Source organism: Lonchura striata, chromosome 31 (genome assembly GCF_050655825.1).
Source record: "Lonchura striata isolate lonStrDom1 chromosome 31, ASM5065582v1, whole genome shotgun sequence".
Taxonomy (NCBI): Eukaryota; Metazoa; Chordata; class Aves; order Passeriformes; family Estrildidae; genus Lonchura; species Lonchura striata.
The window spans coordinates 8754454-8774042 of NC_140733.1; the positions used below are offsets into that span (position 1 = coordinate 8754454).

Consider the following 19589-nt stretch of genomic DNA (forward strand, 5'->3'; position numbering starts at 1 on the left):
TGTCCATTTGGGACCTTCACAAACCCACCCCAAATCCCCCTATTTCACTATTTAACCCCATTTCCCTCCCCTTTCCCACCCAGCAGGGCTGCGTTTACCCAGAATATCACATTTTCTACCCATAAAACCCACACGCCTCCACTCTGCGGCAAAAGTGCCTCAGTCCCGAATAATTTCATTTTCTTAAGGTGCTCTGCAGAAATCAAATGATTATTTAAGGCAGAACCTGTGAGAGTTGGGTGCTGTGGGAAGGGTCGGTGTCACCGGGGCCCTAAAGACACAGAGGAACTGCTCTGAAATCCAACATTTAAAGATGAAAAACATGAAGAAAATATCAGTGTTTGATAGGATAAAGAAATGTTTTGGAATCAATGTTCCTGTGGGGAGGGGCCATTTCGGAGGGAGCGGGTTATGGCCGAATAAAAGGAGATTTTCTGAGGGAAATAAGACATTTCTGAGGTAAAACTTGCCATTTCGGAGGCAAATTGGGAACTTTCTGAGGGAAATGAAGCCTTTTTGATACAATTTGGACATTCCTGAGGGAAGTAAGACATTTTCGAGGCAAATAGGTTATTTCTGAGGCAAATCGGACACTTCTTGAGGGAAATCAAACATTTTTTGAGACAAGCCAGACGTCTCAGAGGGCAATGACGAGGTAAAACCAGACGTTTCTGAGGGAAATGGGTCATTTTCTGACGGAATTCAGCCATTTCTGAGGCACACATTCCCTGAAGGAGCTCGAGAGATTTTCCGGAAGGAACTCGAGCTTTTCTGAGGTAAAACCAAGGAGAAAAGGGTGGGTTTTTTGTTTTTTTTTTTTTGAACTTTTTCCTCTCTCCGGACGCTTTTCCCCGCCCAATGCGGAGCGGCCGCAGCGGTGGCGCCGCCCCACGGCGACTGCGCAGAAAAGGGGGCGGGGCCAGAGCAGGGGCGGGGCCAGGGATTGGCGGAGCCAGGGAGGGGCGAGGTCAGGGATTGGCGGAGCCAGGGAGGGGCGGGGTCAGGGATTGGCGGAGCCAGGGAGGGCGGGAACAGGGAGGGGCGGGGCCTCCTCGTGGCCCCGCCCATTAACACATCACTCTCAGATCCCTCCGCCTCCCTCTCGCTTCACCCTGGATCCCTCCGCGGCCGCTCCCGCCCCCAAAATCTTTTTTTTTTTTTTTTGGCCTGGAAATGGGCGTGGGGGAGGGGCGGAATGAAAGTCGGGGCTGTGGGGGAGGGGAACGAGATGGGGGAGGGGGTCTGTGCCCGTTTAGCGGCGGTTTGGGGGGAGCCGATGAAATAAAGTCCCCCCGTTCTTCCCCCCCCTAGCACGGGCCCCTTCTCGCGGGGTGATTTTTGTGTGAAAAGTCGCTAAAAAAGCGTCGGGTTTTAAAAATCTCAAAGAAATTGTGGGCTTAGAGTGAAGAATTCAGGTGGTTTTAGCTCAAAAACCCACGGGGAGAGCTGGGGGCCAGCCTCCCACTTTGGGTTAAAAAAGCGGCCATTTGGGTTTAAAAAGTACCTGGAAAAGCTTCGTGGTGATTTTTAAGGGCAAAACCTCAGCTTAAAGTGGTGTTAAGGCTATTTGGAAGTTTTAGGGTTATCCTAGCTTTAAAAAAAAAAAAAAAAAATCTAAAACTGATTTTTTATTCTGTTTTTTTTTCCTAAGAAAAACCTAAGATTTGGTAAAGAGCATCTTTCCATAGGAAAATGCTTTAAAATGGCCTCTGCAGGCTCAGCTCCTGAGGAAAAAGCAGCTTTTGGAGTATTTTCGTGCAGAAAACACGAACTTTGGACATGTCAGAGTTGCTAATTTCGATTTTAAATTAGGGCTTAAAGCGGCTGCAAATGGATGAATTATCAAAAATTATCATTGAGACAAACTTCCATAAATCAGGGTATTTTTGGGGGAGGCTTTTTCCAGCACTTGAAATGGAGGGGGGGAAAAAATTACATTTGAGAGCTTTAATGGTGGAATCATCCAGAAAATAATGAATAACAATAAGGAAATATTTTCTCCTGCAGGAAACGCCCCAAAAATGTCGGAACAGCTCCTCCCACAGACCCAAATGCCTCATCGCTTTAATCAGCAACTTTAATTAGCCCCAGAGCAGCTTTAATGAATCATAATTAAAGGGTTGGGAAGGGGGATTTGTCCCCTCCCTGCCAGCACTTTTGGGGTGTTATTTCCTGCCCGGAAACGCTTCCAAAATGCTGAAAAAAGCATCTTAAAACAGCTAAAAAATGCCTTAAAATGCCTCAGAATAGTGGGTTTTATTCCCCTGATTGAAAACAAGGACTTCCATGACTTGGCCTGGCCTGAAACGGGGTGAAACGCAGAGATTTTGATGCATTTTTGTTGTAAAAATGGAATAAAAATGGTGGTTAGGACTGTGCTGGATCAGGGTGAAAAAAGGGTTTTAAAAAAGGGTTGTTCGGGGCTTTTTGGGGTGAACAAAAATTGGGGGAAATTGGGGGTTTGGGGTCTGTGTTCCCTCAAGAATTCTGTTTTTTTTTCCCCTTTTTTGAGCCTTTTGAGGAGCCACGGCGCCTCCTTGGCAGCGGCCCAGCCCCGTGACGCAGCAAAAGCAAAAACCGGAATAAAATGAATGAATAATCATTAAAAAAAATAATAAAAGCAACTCTAAAACCACCCGGGAAGGTCGCAGCGAGAGATTTTTAGGGCAGAATTGGCCAAAGCGAACCAAAAATCGCTGTTAAATTTAACCAGTTTCGCGCTGGCCTGGGGGGGGGGGGGGACGCGGTTTGTGAGGGGGGGAAAAAAAATCAAAGAAAAGGGTAAAAAATGAGAAATAACGAAAAAAGAGGCTTTTTCACGCTGGGGGGCGGCGGGTTTGGGGGGCGGTTTTGGGGGATGTTGCCCTTTTTTGGCCATTTTAGGGACTATTTTGTCGCCCCCGCGGGGCCCTTTATAAGGACGGGGCAGCGCCGGCAGCGCCCGGCCGGAGCCAGCCCCGCCACGGCCCGGAGCTGCTGGATTTTATCCAAAAACCTCCGAAAAAAGCCTTTATTTCCTGCCGAGAGCTCGAAAAAAGCCTTTATTTCTTACCCAGAGCTCAAAAAAATGGCTTTATTTCCTACCCAGAGCTCAAAAAATGGCTTTATTTCTTACCCAGAGCTCAAAAAAATGGCTTTATTTCCTACCCAGAGCTCAAAAAAATGGCTTTATTGCCGGCAAAAAGCTCTTAAAGCTGCGATATTTTCTATAGAAAGAGCTCCCAAGAGTGCTTTTTTTTTTTTTTTTTTCATAAAAGCGGCTCCTAAATCTTTATTTAAAAAGAGATGAAAGCGGTTTCCTTTAAGGAAAACGGAGCTCTTAAAGCTGCTTGCTTTCAATTTAAAAAAAAAAAAAATCCTTAAATTGCGGCGATTCCAGTAATGGGAAAAGCCGGGGCGAGCTGGGGCATTTTAACTGAAAAAAAAAAGAATGAAAACCCTTCCAAAAAGCTCTTAAAGCTGGTTTTTATTGAAACCGAAGCTTCTAATGATGGTTTGGAAGAAATCGCTGCTTTCAAAGCAGATTTCTGGGAGAGGAGGCAGCTCTCGCAGCTCTTTAATTCTTAATATATTTTAATATGATACTTGAAAAAAGCCGGAGCGAGCTGGGGCGGTTTTAATTTCTTTAAAAAGAGCTTTTTAAGCTGCTTTAATTTAAAGAAAGAAAAAGCGCTCGATACGCTGTTTTCTGCTAAAAAAGCTCCTAAATTTATTATTTTTTTAATAAGAAAAAGCTCTTAAAGCTTAAAATAATGGAATTTAGTCCCCACGTGGGGCCGGGCCGGGCAGCGCAGGCGGGGGCGGCCGGTTTGGGGTGAAATGCGGCATTTTCAGACGCAGGATGGATTGAGAGGAGCCAATTTTGAGGGAAGAGCAGGAAAACTGAAGAGTGAAGATGGAATCGGCAGGGAAAGGAAAGTTTTTCTTCGCAGTGGCCCCATCTGGGGGGAAAAAAGGACTTTTTGGTAAAATGGCGGCAGTTGGGCAGGGGAGGAGCAGAGAGAAGAGAGGAAAAAAGGAGAGAAAGACAGAAAATAGAACAAAAAAAAGAGAAAATAGAAGAAAATCAGAAAAAAAATAGAAAAAAAATAGAAAAAAGAAAACGAAATTGAAAAAATAGAAATTGGAAAAGCGAAAACTGAAAAAGCATAGAAAAAATGGAAAAATAGAAAATAGAAAAAAGAGAAGAAAGTTGGAGAATAGAAGAAACTAGAAAAACTAGAAAATTTGAGAAAATAGAAGAAATTAGAAAAAAAGAAAATCGAACAAATAGAAAATAGAAGAATCTAGAAAAATAATAGAAAAAATGAAAATAGACTGTAAATAAATAGAAAAATTACAATTGGGAAAAATGAAACTAGAAAAAAGAAAATAGAAAATTATAGAAAAAAAAAAGACCCAAGTGCTGAAAACTTGAGAAGATGGAAGTGAAAGAAAACAGGGAAAAAGCAGAAGAGAGAAAATAGAAGAGAATAGAAGAGAGGAAAAATGAGAGAAAATCAAAGAGGATTTAGAGGAGAAAATAGAAGCGAAAATTAATGAAAAAAAGAAGGATAAAGGGAGAAAAAGGAAGAAAAATCCCGATTTGGGTCCCGGAGCCAGGAAAATTGAGGAATTTGAGGAAAATGCCCCAAATGGAGCCGGAGGCAGCGGCCGGGTGAGGCCCCACCCCCCCCGGGGGTTTGGGAATTTTGGGGGGATTTGGGGGGTTTTGGGGTTCTGTCGTTTCAGGCGCCGCCGCCGTCGCCCCTTCCCCTTCCCCCTTTTTCTATTAAACTCCCCAGAAATGGGGAAAACCCCCCAAATTCCTCCAGCGCCCTCCGGCTCCGCCGCTCCCGCCGGCGCCGCTCAGTAAGTGTCCAAAATCTTTTGTTTTTAACCCAAAGGCGTCGCGCGGGAGGGGCCGGTGATCAAAAAAAAAAGGGAGAGAAATGCTCAAAGAAATGTTTTGTATTTTTTTGGGGTGGGGGGTGGGGAAAGGGGGAGGGGGTGTCTCGAGTGTTTTTCCCCTTCAGGGAAGCAGCAAAACGCAGGGAAAAAAGGCCAAAAAAAAAAAACCCAAAACGGTGAGAAAAAGCCGAGGAAAGGGAAAAAAAAAGAGAGGATTTAACCAAAAAAGGCCAGTCTGCACTCAAAACGCGCTCAGGAGATTCCGGCAGGGATTTGAGGAGAAAACCCCCAGAGCTGGGGAATGCAGAGAAGTAAGAGTCGATTTTCTTTCTTTTCATTTTTTGGGGAGGTCGGTTTTTGGTGGGTAGGGGGCGGTTTTGGGGTGTTTTCCGCCCTTTCCGCAGCCGCAAGTGAGAGGAGGCAGCAGCAGCAGCAAAAAGAAGCTTTTTTTGCCCCAAAGTGAAGCTGGAAGAGCAGGAATTTGGCTCCAGGAGCTTTCCTTAGGAAAGAAAAAAAAACCGTAAACCCCCCCCCCCCCCCAAAACCCCGTGGAGGGAGGGGCTGGAGCAGGCGTGGGGGGAGGGGACAATAATCATGTTTCCAGGTTTTTTTCTCCCGAAACCAGCAGCAGGAATGCTTAAATTTAGACTTTTGTCCCCAAAACGAGTAAGTGTAGGAGCGAGCAAGGGGCGGGAGCCTCGAATTTGAGGCAAAACCCCCCAAATCGGCGGTGGCAGGTACCGGGTGCGCCCCCCCCCCACCCTGAGCCCCCCCCCGGGACCCGCGCGGGGTGGGGGGGGGAGGGCGGCAGATTTGGGGCGATTTCGGCCGGTTTGGGGCGTCGGGAGGTGGGGGGAGCGCGGGGACCCCCCCCGGACGTGGCATGCGGGCACCTCCCGACCCCCAAATCCCCCCAAAACCGGTGGAAAAGCGCGACCCGCGGGCGGTTTGACCGATTCGGCCGCTTTTCCCCCCAGAATCAGTTGTGCTGACAGGGTGTGTGTGTGGGGGGGGTCTCGTGGGTGTTTTTTGCAGCCCCGCCGGCCCTGCCCCCGCCAGAGGAGCCTCCAAGAGCCAGACTGGGGCAAAAAAAACCCCAAATCAGGGTCTGCAGGAACAGTAGGGAGCCAGAAATTGGTATTTGTGCCGCTTTCACCCCAAAATGGGCCACTCCAGGGATGGAAGGGGAGGGGGAGCTTTGGGTTTGGCTGCTTTCCCCCCCACCACCCCACTTAAAAAAACCCTAAAAATTGCTAAAATTGCTTCAGAATGCGCTGCTCGTTGGGCCCGCCCCCAAGCTGGGAATTGAAACAAAAAAAAGGGTGTTTTCCACCAAAAAAAAGTGCTTAGTCAGCGCTTTCGCCTGGTGCCTGGGGAGGGGGAGGAGCTTTTGTACCGTTTCCCCCGGATTTTCCCCCAAAGCAAAGGGATGGAGGAGCCAGGTGTGTGGGATGGGGGGCTGGCTGTTGTCTCTCTCCCCTCCCCACAGTGACAGTGCCAAAACCGCCTTGATTCGCCCCAAAATGGACAATTTGCTCCAAAAAAAAAAACCAAAAAGGCTTAAAAAACTAGAAATTCCCCCCAAAATAAGACAGGTGAGCCAGCAGAGTAAGTACCGGCGGGGCCCCGGGACGCGCCGAGCCCCGAAATCACCCGTTCTCGGCCCGAGCCGCGAGGGGGGCGCGTGATGGACCCCAAACCCCGTTTCGGAGCCGATCCCGTGCCGGGGGCGCGCGGCCGACCCCAAATCCTCCTTTCGGACCTCGCTGTGCTCCGGGGGCGCGGGATTAACCCCAAATCCGCCGGTCTGAGCCCATTTTGCGCCCTCATTTCCTCCTCCCGGCCCCGTTTTGCGACCGGGACGCGTCCGTGACCCCAAATCCGTTTCTGAGTCTTGTTTTGCGCCTGGGCCGTGACTCGGACCCAAAATTCCCATTTCTCTGCCCAAATTGCGCCGGGGGCGCGTGGTGGGTCCCAAACCCCCCAAACCGCCCGTTTTTGGGTGCGCTCCGGCCCCAAATTCCCCACATTTTGCCCCAAATCGCTTGGGGCGGGGCCGGACCCGTTTTGGGGAGGTTTTTTTTGCTTTTTTTTTTTTCCCCGTTTCGGGAGGTTTTTTCTTTTCCTGAGAAAACTTTACCCCGTTTTCTCAGGTTTTGCTTTTTCTCCTCTGGACCCAAAAAGGCCGAAAAAAAAGCAAAAGGCGCCGGTGGTGGCACCCCTGGGACCCCCCGGGGCGGGGTTCGACTCCCCGCGGCGCCGCTGCTGCTGGCCTGGGGTCCTGTCCCGACACAGACCCCCCCCATATCACGACAGGGAGCCCCATGTTGTGGTGGAGAACCCCCCGTTTCTCCTCCTTGACTTGGGGATCTGGAAATCCAGAGGAAAGGGAGACCCCTGTATCCCGACAGGGACCTCATATCGCGATAGGAGCCCCCGTATTGTGATAAGGACCCATTATCACGACAGGAACCCCCCCCCACGTGTTCACATGGTTTTGGGGGACCCATGGTACGAGGGCGGGGGCGATTCCATGTCGTGACAGGGACCCCTTTTGGTAAAAGGGCCCCACATGTTGTGACAGGGACCCCCCCCATTGTCCCAGAGCCCCACACCGGGTGACCCACAGTACCAGGATGGGGGTGCCCCGTGTCACGACAGGGATGGTCTATCGCGACAAGAACGTCTGTCCACGCTCTGCAAGGGCTCCGATCGCGGCAGGACCCTGGATCAAGATGAAGATGGACGCTCCTGTCGCGACAGTGCCCCTGTATCGCGACAGGAGCGGGACCACGAGTGGGCGCCGCATCGCTGTGAGCCCCCCCTGTCGCGACAGGGACCCCCAGTGACCAATAAACGGCAGAGCCCCGACCGCGCCTGTGTCGTCATTGGGGCTGGGGGGGGTGCCCTTGGTGCGTATGACGTCACTGGCTGCTCCCTCTGACGTCATCGCAGCGCGGGCTGGGCCCGCTTGGTGACGTCACCGCCGCTTCCTGCCGCGTGTCCTGTACAAGCCCCGCCCCCTCCCGGCGGGTTTGGCCTCGCCCCTTTTCTAGCCCCGCCCCTTCCTCATTGCTGGCCGCTCATTGGTTCTTTCAGGCCCCTCCCCTGTCCCTTATTGGCTCTCCCGAGTCCCGCCCTTCGCTCCTCCCATTCTCCACCCCCGCGCTCTCATTGGCTCACCCAGGCCCCACCCTTCGCCCCTCATTGGCTCGCCGGGGCCCCGCCCCCCCGGCCCGTCACCGGATCCTCCCGCCCGGCGCCGCCGCCGCTTCCTCCGGGCCCGCTGCGGCCCCGGGAGCCGCCGGGAGCCCCGGGGAGCCGCGGCCCCGCCATGTGGCTCTTCTCCCGGGACCCGGTGCGGGACTTCCCCTTCGAGCTGGGCCCGCCCGACGCGGACCCCGACGCGGAGCCGCAGCCGGACCCCGCGGCGCCGGCCCCGCTCTGGCGGCTGCTGCGGGGCCGCCGCAAGGTGCGGGGGGGGGGGTCCCGTGTCCCCTCGGTGTCCCCTCCCCGCACCCTGCATGGCCACGGCCCCGCCATCCCTGCCCCGTGTCCCCTCGGTGTCCCCTCGGTGTCCCCAGCCCTCATCCCGCCGGCCCGGCTGTCTCCTGCCCCCCGCCCCGCTGGCCCCATCCCCGTGTCACCGCCGTCCCCGTGTCCCCAGGCCGATGGCGCTCCGGTGTCGGTGTTCGCTCACAGCCTGGCCCCGGGGGGCGACCCCGGTGCCACCGGCCTGGCCCGGGCGGGGCTGAAGCGGCTCCGCAGCCTCCGGCACCCCAACATCCTGGGCTACCTGGACAGCCTGGAGGTGACGGCAGCGGGGACAGCGGGGGGACAGCGGGGACATGGGGGTGGCTGGGGGGACATGGGGACAGTGGTGACAGGGGGAGCGGGCAGTCATGGTGGGACAGGGGGACACTGGGGGGACAGGGCCGGTGGTGACAGCGAGGGGATTAAGGAGGGACACAATGGGGGGACACGGGGGTGACCCCGAGTGTCCCCCCAGACGGAGCAGTGCCTGTACCTGGTGACCGAGGCCGTGACCCCCCTGCGGCGGCACCTGCGGCTGCACCCCCCGAGCGGGGACGCGGGCGAGCAGGAGGTGGCCTGGGGGCTGCAGCGGCTGCTGGTGAGGGGGGGTCCCTGAGGGGAGACCTGAGACCATTGGGGGGACCCCAAGATCCGGAGGGTGGGGGGGATCCCCAGGGTCTTGGGTGGGGGGGATCTCCATGGTCTTGGGTGGGGGGGAATCCCCAGGATCTTGGGCGGAGGGATCCCCAGGATCTTGGGCGGAGGGATCCCCAGGATCTTGGGGGGGGGTCTCCAGGATCTGGGGGGGTTCTGGGATCCAGGGAGGGTTTCTGAGAGGTTTTTGGCTCCCTTTGCGGGGGGGGTTACCAATATCGGGGGGTTTTTGCCCCCCCAGACGGCGCTGGCGTTCCTGGGGGCCTCGGGGCTCGTTCACCACGCGCTGGGGCTCGACGCCGTCTTCGTGGACCCCGGCGGCGAGTGGAAGCTGGGGGGGCTGGAGCGGGTGGCGGCCACCAGCGAGGGGACCCCCACACGCCCCCCCGGCGACCCCCCTCGGCCACAGGACCCCCCCGAGCTCAGCGACCCCTCCCGAGGCCAGGGGGACCCCTGGTGAGTTGGGGAGGGGACCTGAAAAAGGGGGTGGGGGGGGGGTTCAGGGGACCACGGGGGTCTCCTGTGCCCCCTCCCCACTGTCACGGCCCCCCCAGGGCAGGGGACATGTGGCGCCTGGGCTGCCTCATCTGGGAGGTCTTCAATGGACCCCTCCCCCGGCCGGGGGCTCTGCGCAGCTTCGGCAAGGTCAGGGACCCCCTCCAAAATCCTGGGGACCCCCTGAACACCCGGGATCCCCCAGTTTGACTCCCCCCAGACTTGTGGATCCCCAGATTTCTGCTCACCCCCCAGATCCCCCCCAGGCTCGGGGGTCCCCCTGTCCCCCCAGCCCCTGGGGTGCCCCTGACCCTGTGTCCCCCCTGTCCCCCAGCTGCCCCCCGGGCTCATCCCGCCCTTCTCGGAGCTGGTGGCGGCGGATCCGGGGGCCCGGCCGGGCCCGGGGCCGCTCCTGGAGCGGCTGCAGCGCCCTGGAGCCTTCCTGGCCTGCGCCCTGGTGCGCACCGGGCTCTTCCTCGAGCACTTCCAGGTCTGGCTTCAGCCTCACCTCGTCCCTGTTCCCTCTGTTATTTCTCATTTATAATACCTCATCCTCATCCTCGTGTTCATTCCAGCTATTTTATCCTCATTCCCATCCCTGTCTCCTCATCTTTGTGCTTGTTGCTGTTCCTCGTCCCCATCATCATCCTCATCCCCATCGCTGTCTCCTGATCGTCCCTCAATCCTCATGCTTGTCCCATTCCCGTGTTCATTTATGTTCCTTTTGTCTCATTTTCATTCCTGTTCCTTCATCCCTGCTCTTCCATCCTCATCTCGTTCCCATCCCTGTCCCCTCATCATCCTCACCATCATCATTGTTTTCACTCCTATTCCTTCATCCTCTTCCTCACCTTCATCCCCATCATCCTCCCCATCCCCTGATGTCCCCCCCGACCCCTGGCAGGTCCGGGACCCCTCGGAGCGCCGGACGTTCCTGCAGGAGCTGCCCCCTCTCCTGGAGTCCCTCCCGGGGCCCTTCCGCAGGCACAAGCTGCTCCCGAGGCTGCTCGAGGCCCTGGAGCTGGGCAGCGCCGACGCCAGCGCCCTACCCCCGCTGCTACAGGTGAGATCCCCCCCAAAATACCCCCCAAAACCTCCCTGACCCCCAAAATCCCACCCACAACCTCCCTGCTCCCGCTGCTGCAGGTGAGACCCCCCCCAAAATCCCCCCCAAAACCTCCCTGACCCCCAAAATCCCACCCACAACCTCCCTGCTCCCGCTGCTGCAGGTGAGACCCCCCCCAAAATACCCCCCAAAACCTCCCTGACCCCCAAAATCCCACCCACAACCTCCCTGCTCCCGCTGCTGCAGGTGAGACCCCCCCCAAAATACCCCCCAAAACCTCCCTGACCCCCAAAATCCCACTCACAACCTCCCTGCTCCCGCTGCTGCAGGTGAGACCCCCCACAAAATACCCCCCAAAACCTCCCTGACCCCCAAAATCCCCCCAGTAACCCCCATAGCCCCCTGGTCTCCCCCCACTCCCCCAGGTGGCGAAGGTGCTGGACCCCCCCGAGTACCAGGAGCGAATCGTCCCCGTCCTCGTCCGGCTCTTCTCGTCCCCTGAGCGGGGCCTGCGCCTGCGCCTGCTGCAGCTGGTGACTGGGAGCACTGGGAGCACTGGGAGGGGGCTGGGATGGGACTGGGAGCACTGGGATGGGACTGGGAAGGGATTGGGAGGCAGTGGGAAGGACTGGGAGAGATGGTGGGGTTATCCATGGGGTTTAGGGGGTCACTAGGAGGGGTCTATGAGTTCAGAGGAGGCCTGGGGGGGGTCCATGGGGGGCGATCTGTGGTTTTTGGGGGTCCCTGGGGGTGTTCAGAGGTCTCACGCCCCCCCCCAGCTCGAGGAGTTCATCGAGTTCCTGCCTGACTCCACGGTGGACTCCCAAATTTTCCCCCACGTCGCCCACGGCTTCCTAGACTCCAACCCAGCCATCCGCGAGCAGACGGTCAAGGTGGGCCCCCAAAACCACCCGGGACCCCCTCAACCACCTGGGCACCCCCAAATGGGCTGGATGCCCCCAAAATCCCATCTGGGGGTGCCCCCTGACCCCTCCCTGTGTGTTCCCCCCACCCCAGTCCATGGTGCTGCTGGCACCCAAGCTGGGGGAGGGGCGCAGGGGGGGGGAGCTGCCCCGGCTGCTGCTGAGGGTGCAGGGGGGGGACGCGCTGGGACCCCTGCGCTGCAACGCCACGCTGTGCCTGGGGCGCCTGGCTCCCCACCTGCCCCCCCAGGTGAGTTCAGAGATCCCCCCCATAACCCCCTCATAACCCCTTGTTGTGCGTGGCCCCCCACCTGCCCCCCCAGGTGAGCTCGGAGACCCCCTGAACTCCCCCAAAACCCCCCTACACTGGTCCAGTACCTGTGACACCTCCACCCTGGCTTGGGCCACCCAGGACCCCTTTCCCCTCTCCTCACTTTGTGTCCCCTGTCCCCCCATTCCCTATCCCCAGTCCCCCCCAGTGTCCCCTGTCCCTCCTCACTGTCCCGTCCCCTGTCCCCCCTCACTGTCCCCCGTCCCCCCTCACTGTCCCCCGTCCCCCCTCCCTGTCCCTGTCCCCCCTCACTGTCCTGTCCCCCCAGACCCGCCGGCGGGTCCTGGCCCCCGCCCTGGCCAGGGCCACCCGGGACCCGTTTCCCCCGGCCCGGGCCGCGGCCGTCGCCGCCTTCGCGGCCACCCACGGCTGCTACTCGCCCCCCGAGGTGGCCGGGCGGGTGCTGCCCCCCCTCTGCGCCCTCACCGTGGACCCCCACCCCGGCGTCCGGCAGCAGGTCAGGGCGGGGAGGGGGCTGCAGGAATTTGGGGAGGGGTCTGGGTGCTGCGGGAGGGACCCAGAGGAGTTGGGGAGGGGGTTTTTGGGGGTGGGAGGGACCAAAAGGAATTGGGGAGGGGGTTTTGGTTTTGGGGTGGTGGGAGACACAAAGAGAAACTGGGGAGGGGGTTCCGAGGGGAGGGAGGGACCCAGAGGAATTGGGGAGAGGGTCTGGGTGCTGTGGGTCCCGATGAAATGGGGGGTGTCTCAAAATGGGGGGGTCCCACAGTGGGGGGTCTTGGTGAAATTGGGGGGGTCAGTGTGCATGGGGAGGGTCCCAGAATAGTTGGGGGTGGCCTATGGAGGGGTGGGGGTCCCGGGGGGTCTCTCACTGTTGGGGTCCCTCTCAGGCGTTCCGGGCCATTCGGAGCTTCCTGGAGCAGCTGGAGGCAGCGGCCGAGGCCGGCGGGGAGCAGGAGGGGGGTGAGACCTGCGGGGAGGGGCAAAAATTGGGGGGAAGGGGCCAAAAATTGGGGTGGGGCAAAAACTGGGGTGAGGGGGCCAAAAATTGAGAGGAGGGGGTCAAAAATTGGGAGGAGGGGGAGAAATTATCTGCGGGGAAGGGAGGGAATTGGGGTGGGGGGACAGGGGGTGACATCGGGACTCAGGGGGGGACACGGGGGGGCTTTGGGGGTGTCCCCCCCCCCCATGACCCCCTCCCCCGTCCCCAGACGCCCCCAGCGCCGCCGCCGTGCCGGGGGGGGGCGCGGGGGGGCTGGGGGCGGCCGTGTCCTGGGCTGTCACCGGTGTCACCTCCCTGACGGCGCGGCTGATGGGCGGCGAGGGGGGGGCGGCCCCCGCACAGCCCCCCCCCACGCAGGGACCCCCGGCTGAAAACACCACGGCCCCCCCAAAAGGTGAGTGACCCTTCCCCCTTCACAACCCCCCCACCCCAAATTCCTGACCCCCCTCACCCCCCAAGCCTTGGGGACCCCCCCCCAAACCTCATTGTGCCCCCCCAGAGCCCCCCGGTGAGGAGCCCCCCCCGGAGGAGCGCCCCCCGGAGGACGCCGATGGGTGGGATGAGGACTGGGGGAGCCTGGAGGTGAGTTTTGGGGAGGGGGGGGCACAGTGGGACCCCCTCCCCATCCCCTCACCTCTGTGTCCCCTCCCCAGGACATGGAGCTGCCCCGGAGCCCCCCCGCCGGCAGCCCCGAGGAAATGGGGACCCCCCCGGAGCCCCCCAGCCCCACAGAGCCCCCCCCCAGCGCCCCTCCCCCAGCCGGGGGGGGTGATGAGGGGGGCTGGGGGGTGGGGGGCGAGTGGGGCACTGAGGACGCCTGGGAGGCGCTGCCCAGCCAGCACGGTGAGACCCCTCCCCAAAACACTCCCATGACACCCCCAGACCCACCCAGGACCCCCTCAGGACCCCCCAGACCCACCCAGGACACCCCCAGACCCACCCAGGACCCCCTCGGGACACCCCCAGACGCCCCCCGGGATCACCTAGACCCCTCTGGACCCCAGACTCTCCCTGGGACACCCCCAGACCCATCCTGGGACCCCCCAAGCCCCCCCCCTCCCCACCAAGGCCTGCCTGGGGTTCCTCCCCCCACCCCCCAATAAACTTGGGATCCCTCCCCACCCAGGACTCCCCTCAATGCCCCTGAGGGACTCCCCCAGTCTCCTGGGACCCCTCCTCAATATCCTTGGGACCCCAGACCCCCCCCTCCCCAGTGATCCCCCAACACCCCCTGAACCCCCAGACCCCTCCATCCTCCATCCACCCCCCTGAACCCCCATTCCCCCCTCCCCGAGACCCCCCCAGGGCCTCATCCCCCCGAAACCGCCCTCTCGTGTCTCCCCCCCCATTCCCCCCTGTCCCTCCCTCGACCCCCATTTTCCCTGTCCCCCCTCTGACCCCCCAACCCCCATTTCCCCATCACCCCCGTTCCCCCCTGTGCCCCCGTGACCCCCATTTTATCCCCCTCTGATCCCCCTGACCCCCATTTTCCCTGACCCCCGATTTCCCCATCCCCTCCGTTCCCCCCGTCCCCCCATTTTCCCCCCAGTGACCCCCCATTTTCCCCCTTGTTCCCCCATTTTCCCCCCTGTCCCCCCATTTTCCCCCCTTGACCCCCCATTTTCCCCATTTCTCCCGGTGACCCCCTGTCCCCCCATTTTCCCTATTTTCCCCCCATTTTCCCCATTTTCCCCCTGTCCCCCCATTTTCCCCCGTCTCCCCCTGTCCCCCCATTTTCCCCATTTTCCCTATTTTCCCCCCATTTTCCCCATTTTCCCCCTGTCCCCCCATTTTCCCCCGTCTCCCCCTGTCCCCCCATTTTCCCCATTTTCCCTATTTTCCCCCCATTTTCCCCATTTTCCCCCTGTCCCCCCATTTTCCCCCGTCTCCCCCTGTCCCCCCATTTTCCCCATTTTCCCCCCTGTCCCCCATTTTCCCCATTCCCCCCGGTGACTCCCCTGTCCCCCCATTTTCCCCATTTTCCCCCTGTCCCCCCATTTTCCCCATTCCCCCGGTGACCCCCCATTTTCCCCATTTTCCCCCCTGTCCCCCATTTTCCCCATTTTCCCCCCGGTGACCCCGCTGTCCCCTCAGGGCCGCCCCCGGGCCGGCGGCAGCGGGAGCAGCAGCGGCGCCGCCAGCTCGAGGCCAAGCGCCGGGCGGCTCCCCGGGGCCCCCAGAAACTGGGGGCGCGGAAACTCGACTGAGGGCCGGGGAGGGGCTCCGGGAGGAGGGGAATACGGGCTGGTGAAACCCCGGTGATTGTTGGTGTTGTTTTGTGCCGAGGGGATCGGTAATAAAAACCCGCAGAGCCGCGAGGGCGCCGTGAGGCGGCGGCGGGAGCCGTGAGGGGGACACGTGACCGGGCGGGCGCGGGGCGCGGGGCGGGGTCACGCGGCGGGGCGGGGTCACGCGGCTGGGCGGGGTCACGCGGCGGGGCGGGGTCACGCGGCGGGGCGGGGTCACGCGGCGCGGGGCGGGGTCACGCGGCGGGGCGGGGTCACGCGGCGGGGCGGGGTCACGCGGCGCGGGGCGGGGTCACGCGGCGCGGGGCGGGGTCACGCGGCGCGCGGGGTCACGTGTCCCGGCATGGCCGGCGGGGAGGGCGCGGGCGCCGCCCAGCGGCGGCGGCGGCGGAAGGAGGAGGTGGTGGGGGGAGACCCCAAAATTGGGGTGGGGGGACCCCAAAATCGGGGTGGGGGGAGCCCAGGTTTGGGTGGGGACGCGGTGGGGGGAGGCGGGGATAGGGGGGTACTTGGGGGAGGGGTGGCAAGGACGGCTGAGATCGTGGGGACACCCCAAGTCGGGGGGGGATACCCCAAAAAGGGGGGCGGGAATGGGAGGGGGAGGAGGGGAAGAACCCCAAAAATTCGGGGGGGACACGAATTCCGGGAGGGGAGAGGACAAGGACATCGAGCGGGAGGGGGGGGCCCAAGGGGGGGACCCCAGGGATGGGGGGGACACAAAGGGGGGACATCAAAGTTGGGGGGGGGACAGGTGGAGGGCACAGAAATGGGCTGGGGGGACTTTGGGGGGTCCAGGTATTGGGGGGGTGCTGAAGGGGGGGGCAATTGGAGCTTAATTTGGGGAGGGGGGCTAAGATTGGGGGTTGCCTGTGGGGGTAGGGGGCTGTGGGTGGTGCCCGGGGGGGGTTTGGGGTCACCTGGGGGGGGTTGGGGTCACCCTTGGGCCCTCCAGGACCCCGGGGTGCGGCTGTCCAAGGCTCTGAGCTACGTTCTGCGCCACGGGGCCGTGGCCGAGGGGCTGCCCATGGGCCCGGGTGCGTGAGACCCCCAAAAAACCCCCCAAAACTCACCCCAAATCCTTCCCAAACCCATCCCAAAATCACACAAGATTCCCTCAAAACTCACCCCAAATCCCCCCCAACTCCCTCCAAAAAGTCCCCAAATCCCCGATAACCCCCCACAAAATCCTCCCCAAAATCCCCACAAAACCCACCCCAAATCTCCCCCTAAACCCACCCCAAAATCAACCAAAATTCCCCCCAAAACCCAGCCGAAGATCCCCCCCCCCCTAAACCCACCCGAAAATTTCTCTCCAAAATCCACCCAGAATTCCCCCCCAGAGTCCCCCAGATGTCTTTTGGGACCCCCGAAATGTCTCCTGGCACACCTCAAATACCTTTTGGGACCCCCCAGACTTCCCTAAATGCCTTTTGGGATCCCCAAAATGTTCCTTGGGACATCCCAAATACCTTTTGGGACCCCTGGGACACCCCAAATACTTTTTGGGGCCCCACCAGAGTCCCCCAAGATGTTTTTTGGGACCCCCAGAGTGTCGCCTGGGATACCCCAAATACCTTTGGGACCTCTCAGAGTCCCCCAAATGTCTTTTAGGACCCCCAAAACGTTCCCTGGAACACCCCAAATACTTTTTGGAACCCCCTGGGACACCCCAAATACTTTTTGGGACCTCCTAAAGTCCCCCAGATGTCTTTTGGTACCCCCAGAGTGTCCCCTGGGACGCCCCAAATACCTTTCGGGACGCCTCCAAATGTCTTTTGGGACCCCCAAAAGGTCCCCCGGGACCCCCCGGAGGTGCTGACGGGGGTCTGGGGGGGTTTTTTTTGGGGGGCAGACGGTTTTGTCGAGGTGGGGGCTCTGCTGCGGCTGCGGCGCTTCGCGGGGGTCTCGGAGGGGGACGTGCGCCGGGTGGTCGCCGCTGACCCCAAGGGTCGCTTCGCCCTCCGGCCGGACCCCCTGAGGGTCAGAGCCAACCAGGGCCACTCCCTGCCGGTGAGGGGGGTCCCGGGAGGGTCTGGGGGGTCCCTGAGGGGTTTGGGGGGGTCCCTGAGGGGTTTGGGGGGGTCCCTGAGGGGTTTGGGGGCATCCCAGAGGGGTTTGGGAGGATCTCCGAGGAGTTTTGGGGGGTCCTAGAGGAGTTTGGGGGGTCCCTGAGGGGTTTGGGGGGGTTTTGGGGGATCCAGGAGGGATTCTGAAGATCCAGAAGTAGATTTTGGGGGTCCAGGGTGGGATTCTGGGTGTCCGGGCTGGGATTTCGGGGGTTGGGCTGGGATTTTGGGGTCCGGGCTGGGATTTTGGGGGTCCGGGCTGGGATTCTGGGGGTCTGGGCTGCGCTTTCGGGGTCCGGGCTGGGATTTCGGGGTCCGGGCTGGGATTCTGGGGGTCTGGGCTGCGATTTCGGGGTCTGGGCTGGGATTCTGGGGGTCCGGGGTGGGATTTTGGGGTCCGGGCTGGGGTTTTGGGGGGCCGGGCTGGGATTTTGGGGTCCGGGCTGGGATTCTGGGGGTCCGGGCTGGGGTTTCGGGGGTCGCGGCTGCTGCAGGGGCTGTGTCCGGGGGTCGCAGGTGCCCGAGCTGGAGCTGACCCCCCTGCGCAGCCCCGGGGCGCTGCCCCCCACCCTCGCCCACGGCACCCGGCGCCGCCTGTGGGGCGCGATCCGGGCGGGGGGGCTGCGCCCCATGGGCCGCCAGCACCTGCACCTGGCGGGGGGGCTGCCGGGGGACCCCGGCCTGCGCAGCGGTGAGTGACCCCAAAAAAAACCCACCTGGAGACACCAAAATCCCACTCAGGAGACCCAAAAAACCCACCCGGGAGACCCCAAAATCCCACCCGGGAGACCCAAAAAAATCCCACCCGGGAGACCCAAAAAACCCACCCGGGAGACCCCAAAATCCCACCCGGGACACCCCAAAAAACCCCCACAGGAGACCCAAAAAACTCACCCAGGAGACCCCAAAAACTCCCCCGGGAGACCCAAAAAATTCCCACCTGGGAGACCCCAAAATCCCACCTGGGAGACTCAAAAAATCCCACCCGGGAGACCCCAAAAACCCCCCAAGCACCCAAAACCCCACAGGGACACCCCAAAACCCCACAGACACCCCACTCTCACCTGGTGGGGTGTGACCCCTCCCCAAAACCAACCCGGGGCACCCCCAAAAACTCCCCAGACTCAGCAGGGACCCCCCTAAACCCCCCCAGTGACCCCCCCAAAGCTCAGGGACCCCTTTGGCACCCCCAAATCCTCCCAGCCCTCCAAATCCCTTTCTAGGACCCCTCAAACACCTCAAATCCTCCTCGAGGCCCCCCCAGCCTCCCTCCTGCAGCCCCCCAGACCCTCCCAAAATCCCTCGGGACTCCCCAAAATCCCCCAGGACCCCCCAAAATCCCCCTCCCCGCAGGGATGAGGTCGGACTCGGAGATCGCCATCATCATCGACGGCCCCCGAGCGCTGGCGGGTGAGGGGGGGGTCCCGATGTTTGGGGGTTCCCCGATGTTTGAGGGGGGTCCCCGCTGTTCGGGGGTCCCCCCCGATGCCCGTGTGACCCCCCACCCCTCCCCCCAGACGGGATCCCCTTTTTCCGCTCGGCCAACGGGGTGATCCTGACGCCGGGGGACGCCCAGGGCTGCGTTCCCCCCAAATATTTCCTGCGGGTGCTGCAGCTGCGGCCACGCCGTGAGCGGGGGGACCCCAAAACTGGGCGGGGGACCCCAAAACTGGGCGGGGGAGACCCCAAAACTGGGGGGCTGGAGCGGTTGTTTAGGGGCTTTGGGAGGAGCCTTGAAATTTGGGGGGGGGGGTCTCTGGGGTGGTCCAGGTGTTTGGGAGGGACCCCAAAATTATTGGGGGGGAGTTGAGGGGAGTGGGAGGGATTCGAGGATTTGAGGGGGACCCCAAAACTGGGGGGATTCATGAACTGGGGGGGGTGGAGCGGTTGTTTATGGGGTTTGGGAGGAGCCTTGAAATTTGGGGGGGGGGTCAAAGAGTTTTGGGGGATTATTCAGGAATCTGGGGAGGAATCCCCGAAATTGGAAGTCTGGGGAGGTTCAGGAGTTTGGGAGGGACCCCAATATTATTGTGGGGGGGTTGAGGGGGGTGGGAGGGACTCGAGGATTTGAGGGGGACCCCAAACCTGGGGGGGGCTGAGGGAGTTTTGGGTGGACTCGGGGTTTGGGGGGTGCGGGGCTGGGAGTTGGGGGGGGGGTCAGGATTTTGGGGAGGGGTCCTGTTGCCATGGCAACAACTCCTCTATTCCCCCCCCCAGGGTGTGAACTGCCCCTGGACGGGCCCTGGGACGAGGAGAGGGGAGAGACCCCCGAATGAGGATGGGGGGGGGGTCTGAACCCCCCCCACAAGGATTTGGGGGTCCAACCTCTCCCCCCATAAAGATTCGGGGGGGCCCTGAGCCCCCCCAGACCCCAATAAAGCCCCCCCGAGCACCACGAGCATCACATGGTGGGGTCAGACCTC

At 60.5% G+C, this 19589-nt stretch overlaps 2 protein-coding genes across 3 annotated transcripts; both read left to right on the plus strand.

Moving 5' to 3' along the window:
* The first annotated feature begins 647 nt into the window (after window positions 1-647).
* Window positions 648-13256, plus strand: LOC146764872 (N-terminal kinase-like protein). Its single transcript, XM_085563658.1, has 17 exons — window positions 648-655; window positions 4785-4851; window positions 5295-5300; window positions 7496-7774; window positions 8078-8362; window positions 8558-8701; window positions 8900-9022; window positions 9320-9534; window positions 9633-9723; window positions 9908-10063; window positions 10478-10636; window positions 11065-11172; window positions 11419-11532; window positions 11657-11812; window positions 12042-12350; window positions 12742-12814; window positions 13063-13256. The coding sequence occupies exons 1-17, from the start codon at window positions 648-650 to the stop codon at window positions 13254-13256; spliced, it is 2487 nt and encodes an 828-aa protein (XP_085419784.1).
* A 2154-nt stretch (window positions 13257-15410) lies between these two features.
* Window positions 15411-19567, plus strand: LOC110469207 (tRNA 2'-phosphotransferase 1). Of its 2 annotated transcripts, none has more exons than XM_077789602.2 (7): window positions 15411-15500; window positions 16053-16134; window positions 16953-17110; window positions 17683-17857; window positions 18520-18576; window positions 18684-18794; window positions 19384-19567. In XM_077789602.2, exons 1-7 carry the CDS (start codon window positions 15444-15446, stop codon window positions 19440-19442), a joined length of 699 nt encoding a protein of 232 aa, XP_077645728.2. In that variant the 5' UTR covers window positions 15411-15443; the 3' UTR covers window positions 19443-19567. The 2 variants fall into 2 exon arrangements, with proteins under 2 accessions (XP_077645728.2, XP_085420072.1); XM_085563946.1 differs by having other exon boundaries at window positions 18684-18772.
* Window positions 19568-19589: the final 22 nt, after the last annotated feature.

Coding starts and splice junctions, on each gene's coding strand:
- LOC110469207 (XM_077789602.2), top strand. CDS start 15,444: ATGGCCGGCGGGGAGGGCGCGGGCGCCGCCCAGCGGCGGCGGCGGCGG. Junction 16,135..16,952: donor GGGGCTGCCCATGGGCCCGG/GTGCGTGAGACC, acceptor TTTGGGGGGCAG/ACGGTTTTGTCGAGGTGGGG. Junction 17,111..17,682: donor ACCAGGGCCACTCCCTGCCG/GTGAGGGGGGTC, acceptor CGGGGGTCGCAG/GTGCCCGAGCTGGAGCTGAC.
- LOC146764872 (XM_085563658.1), top strand. Junction 10,637..11,064: donor CCCTACCCCCGCTGCTACAG/GTGAGATCCCCC, acceptor CCACTCCCCCAG/GTGGCGAAGGTGCTGGACCC. Junction 11,533..11,656: donor TCCGCGAGCAGACGGTCAAG/GTGGGCCCCCAA, acceptor CCCCCACCCCAG/TCCATGGTGCTGCTGGCACC.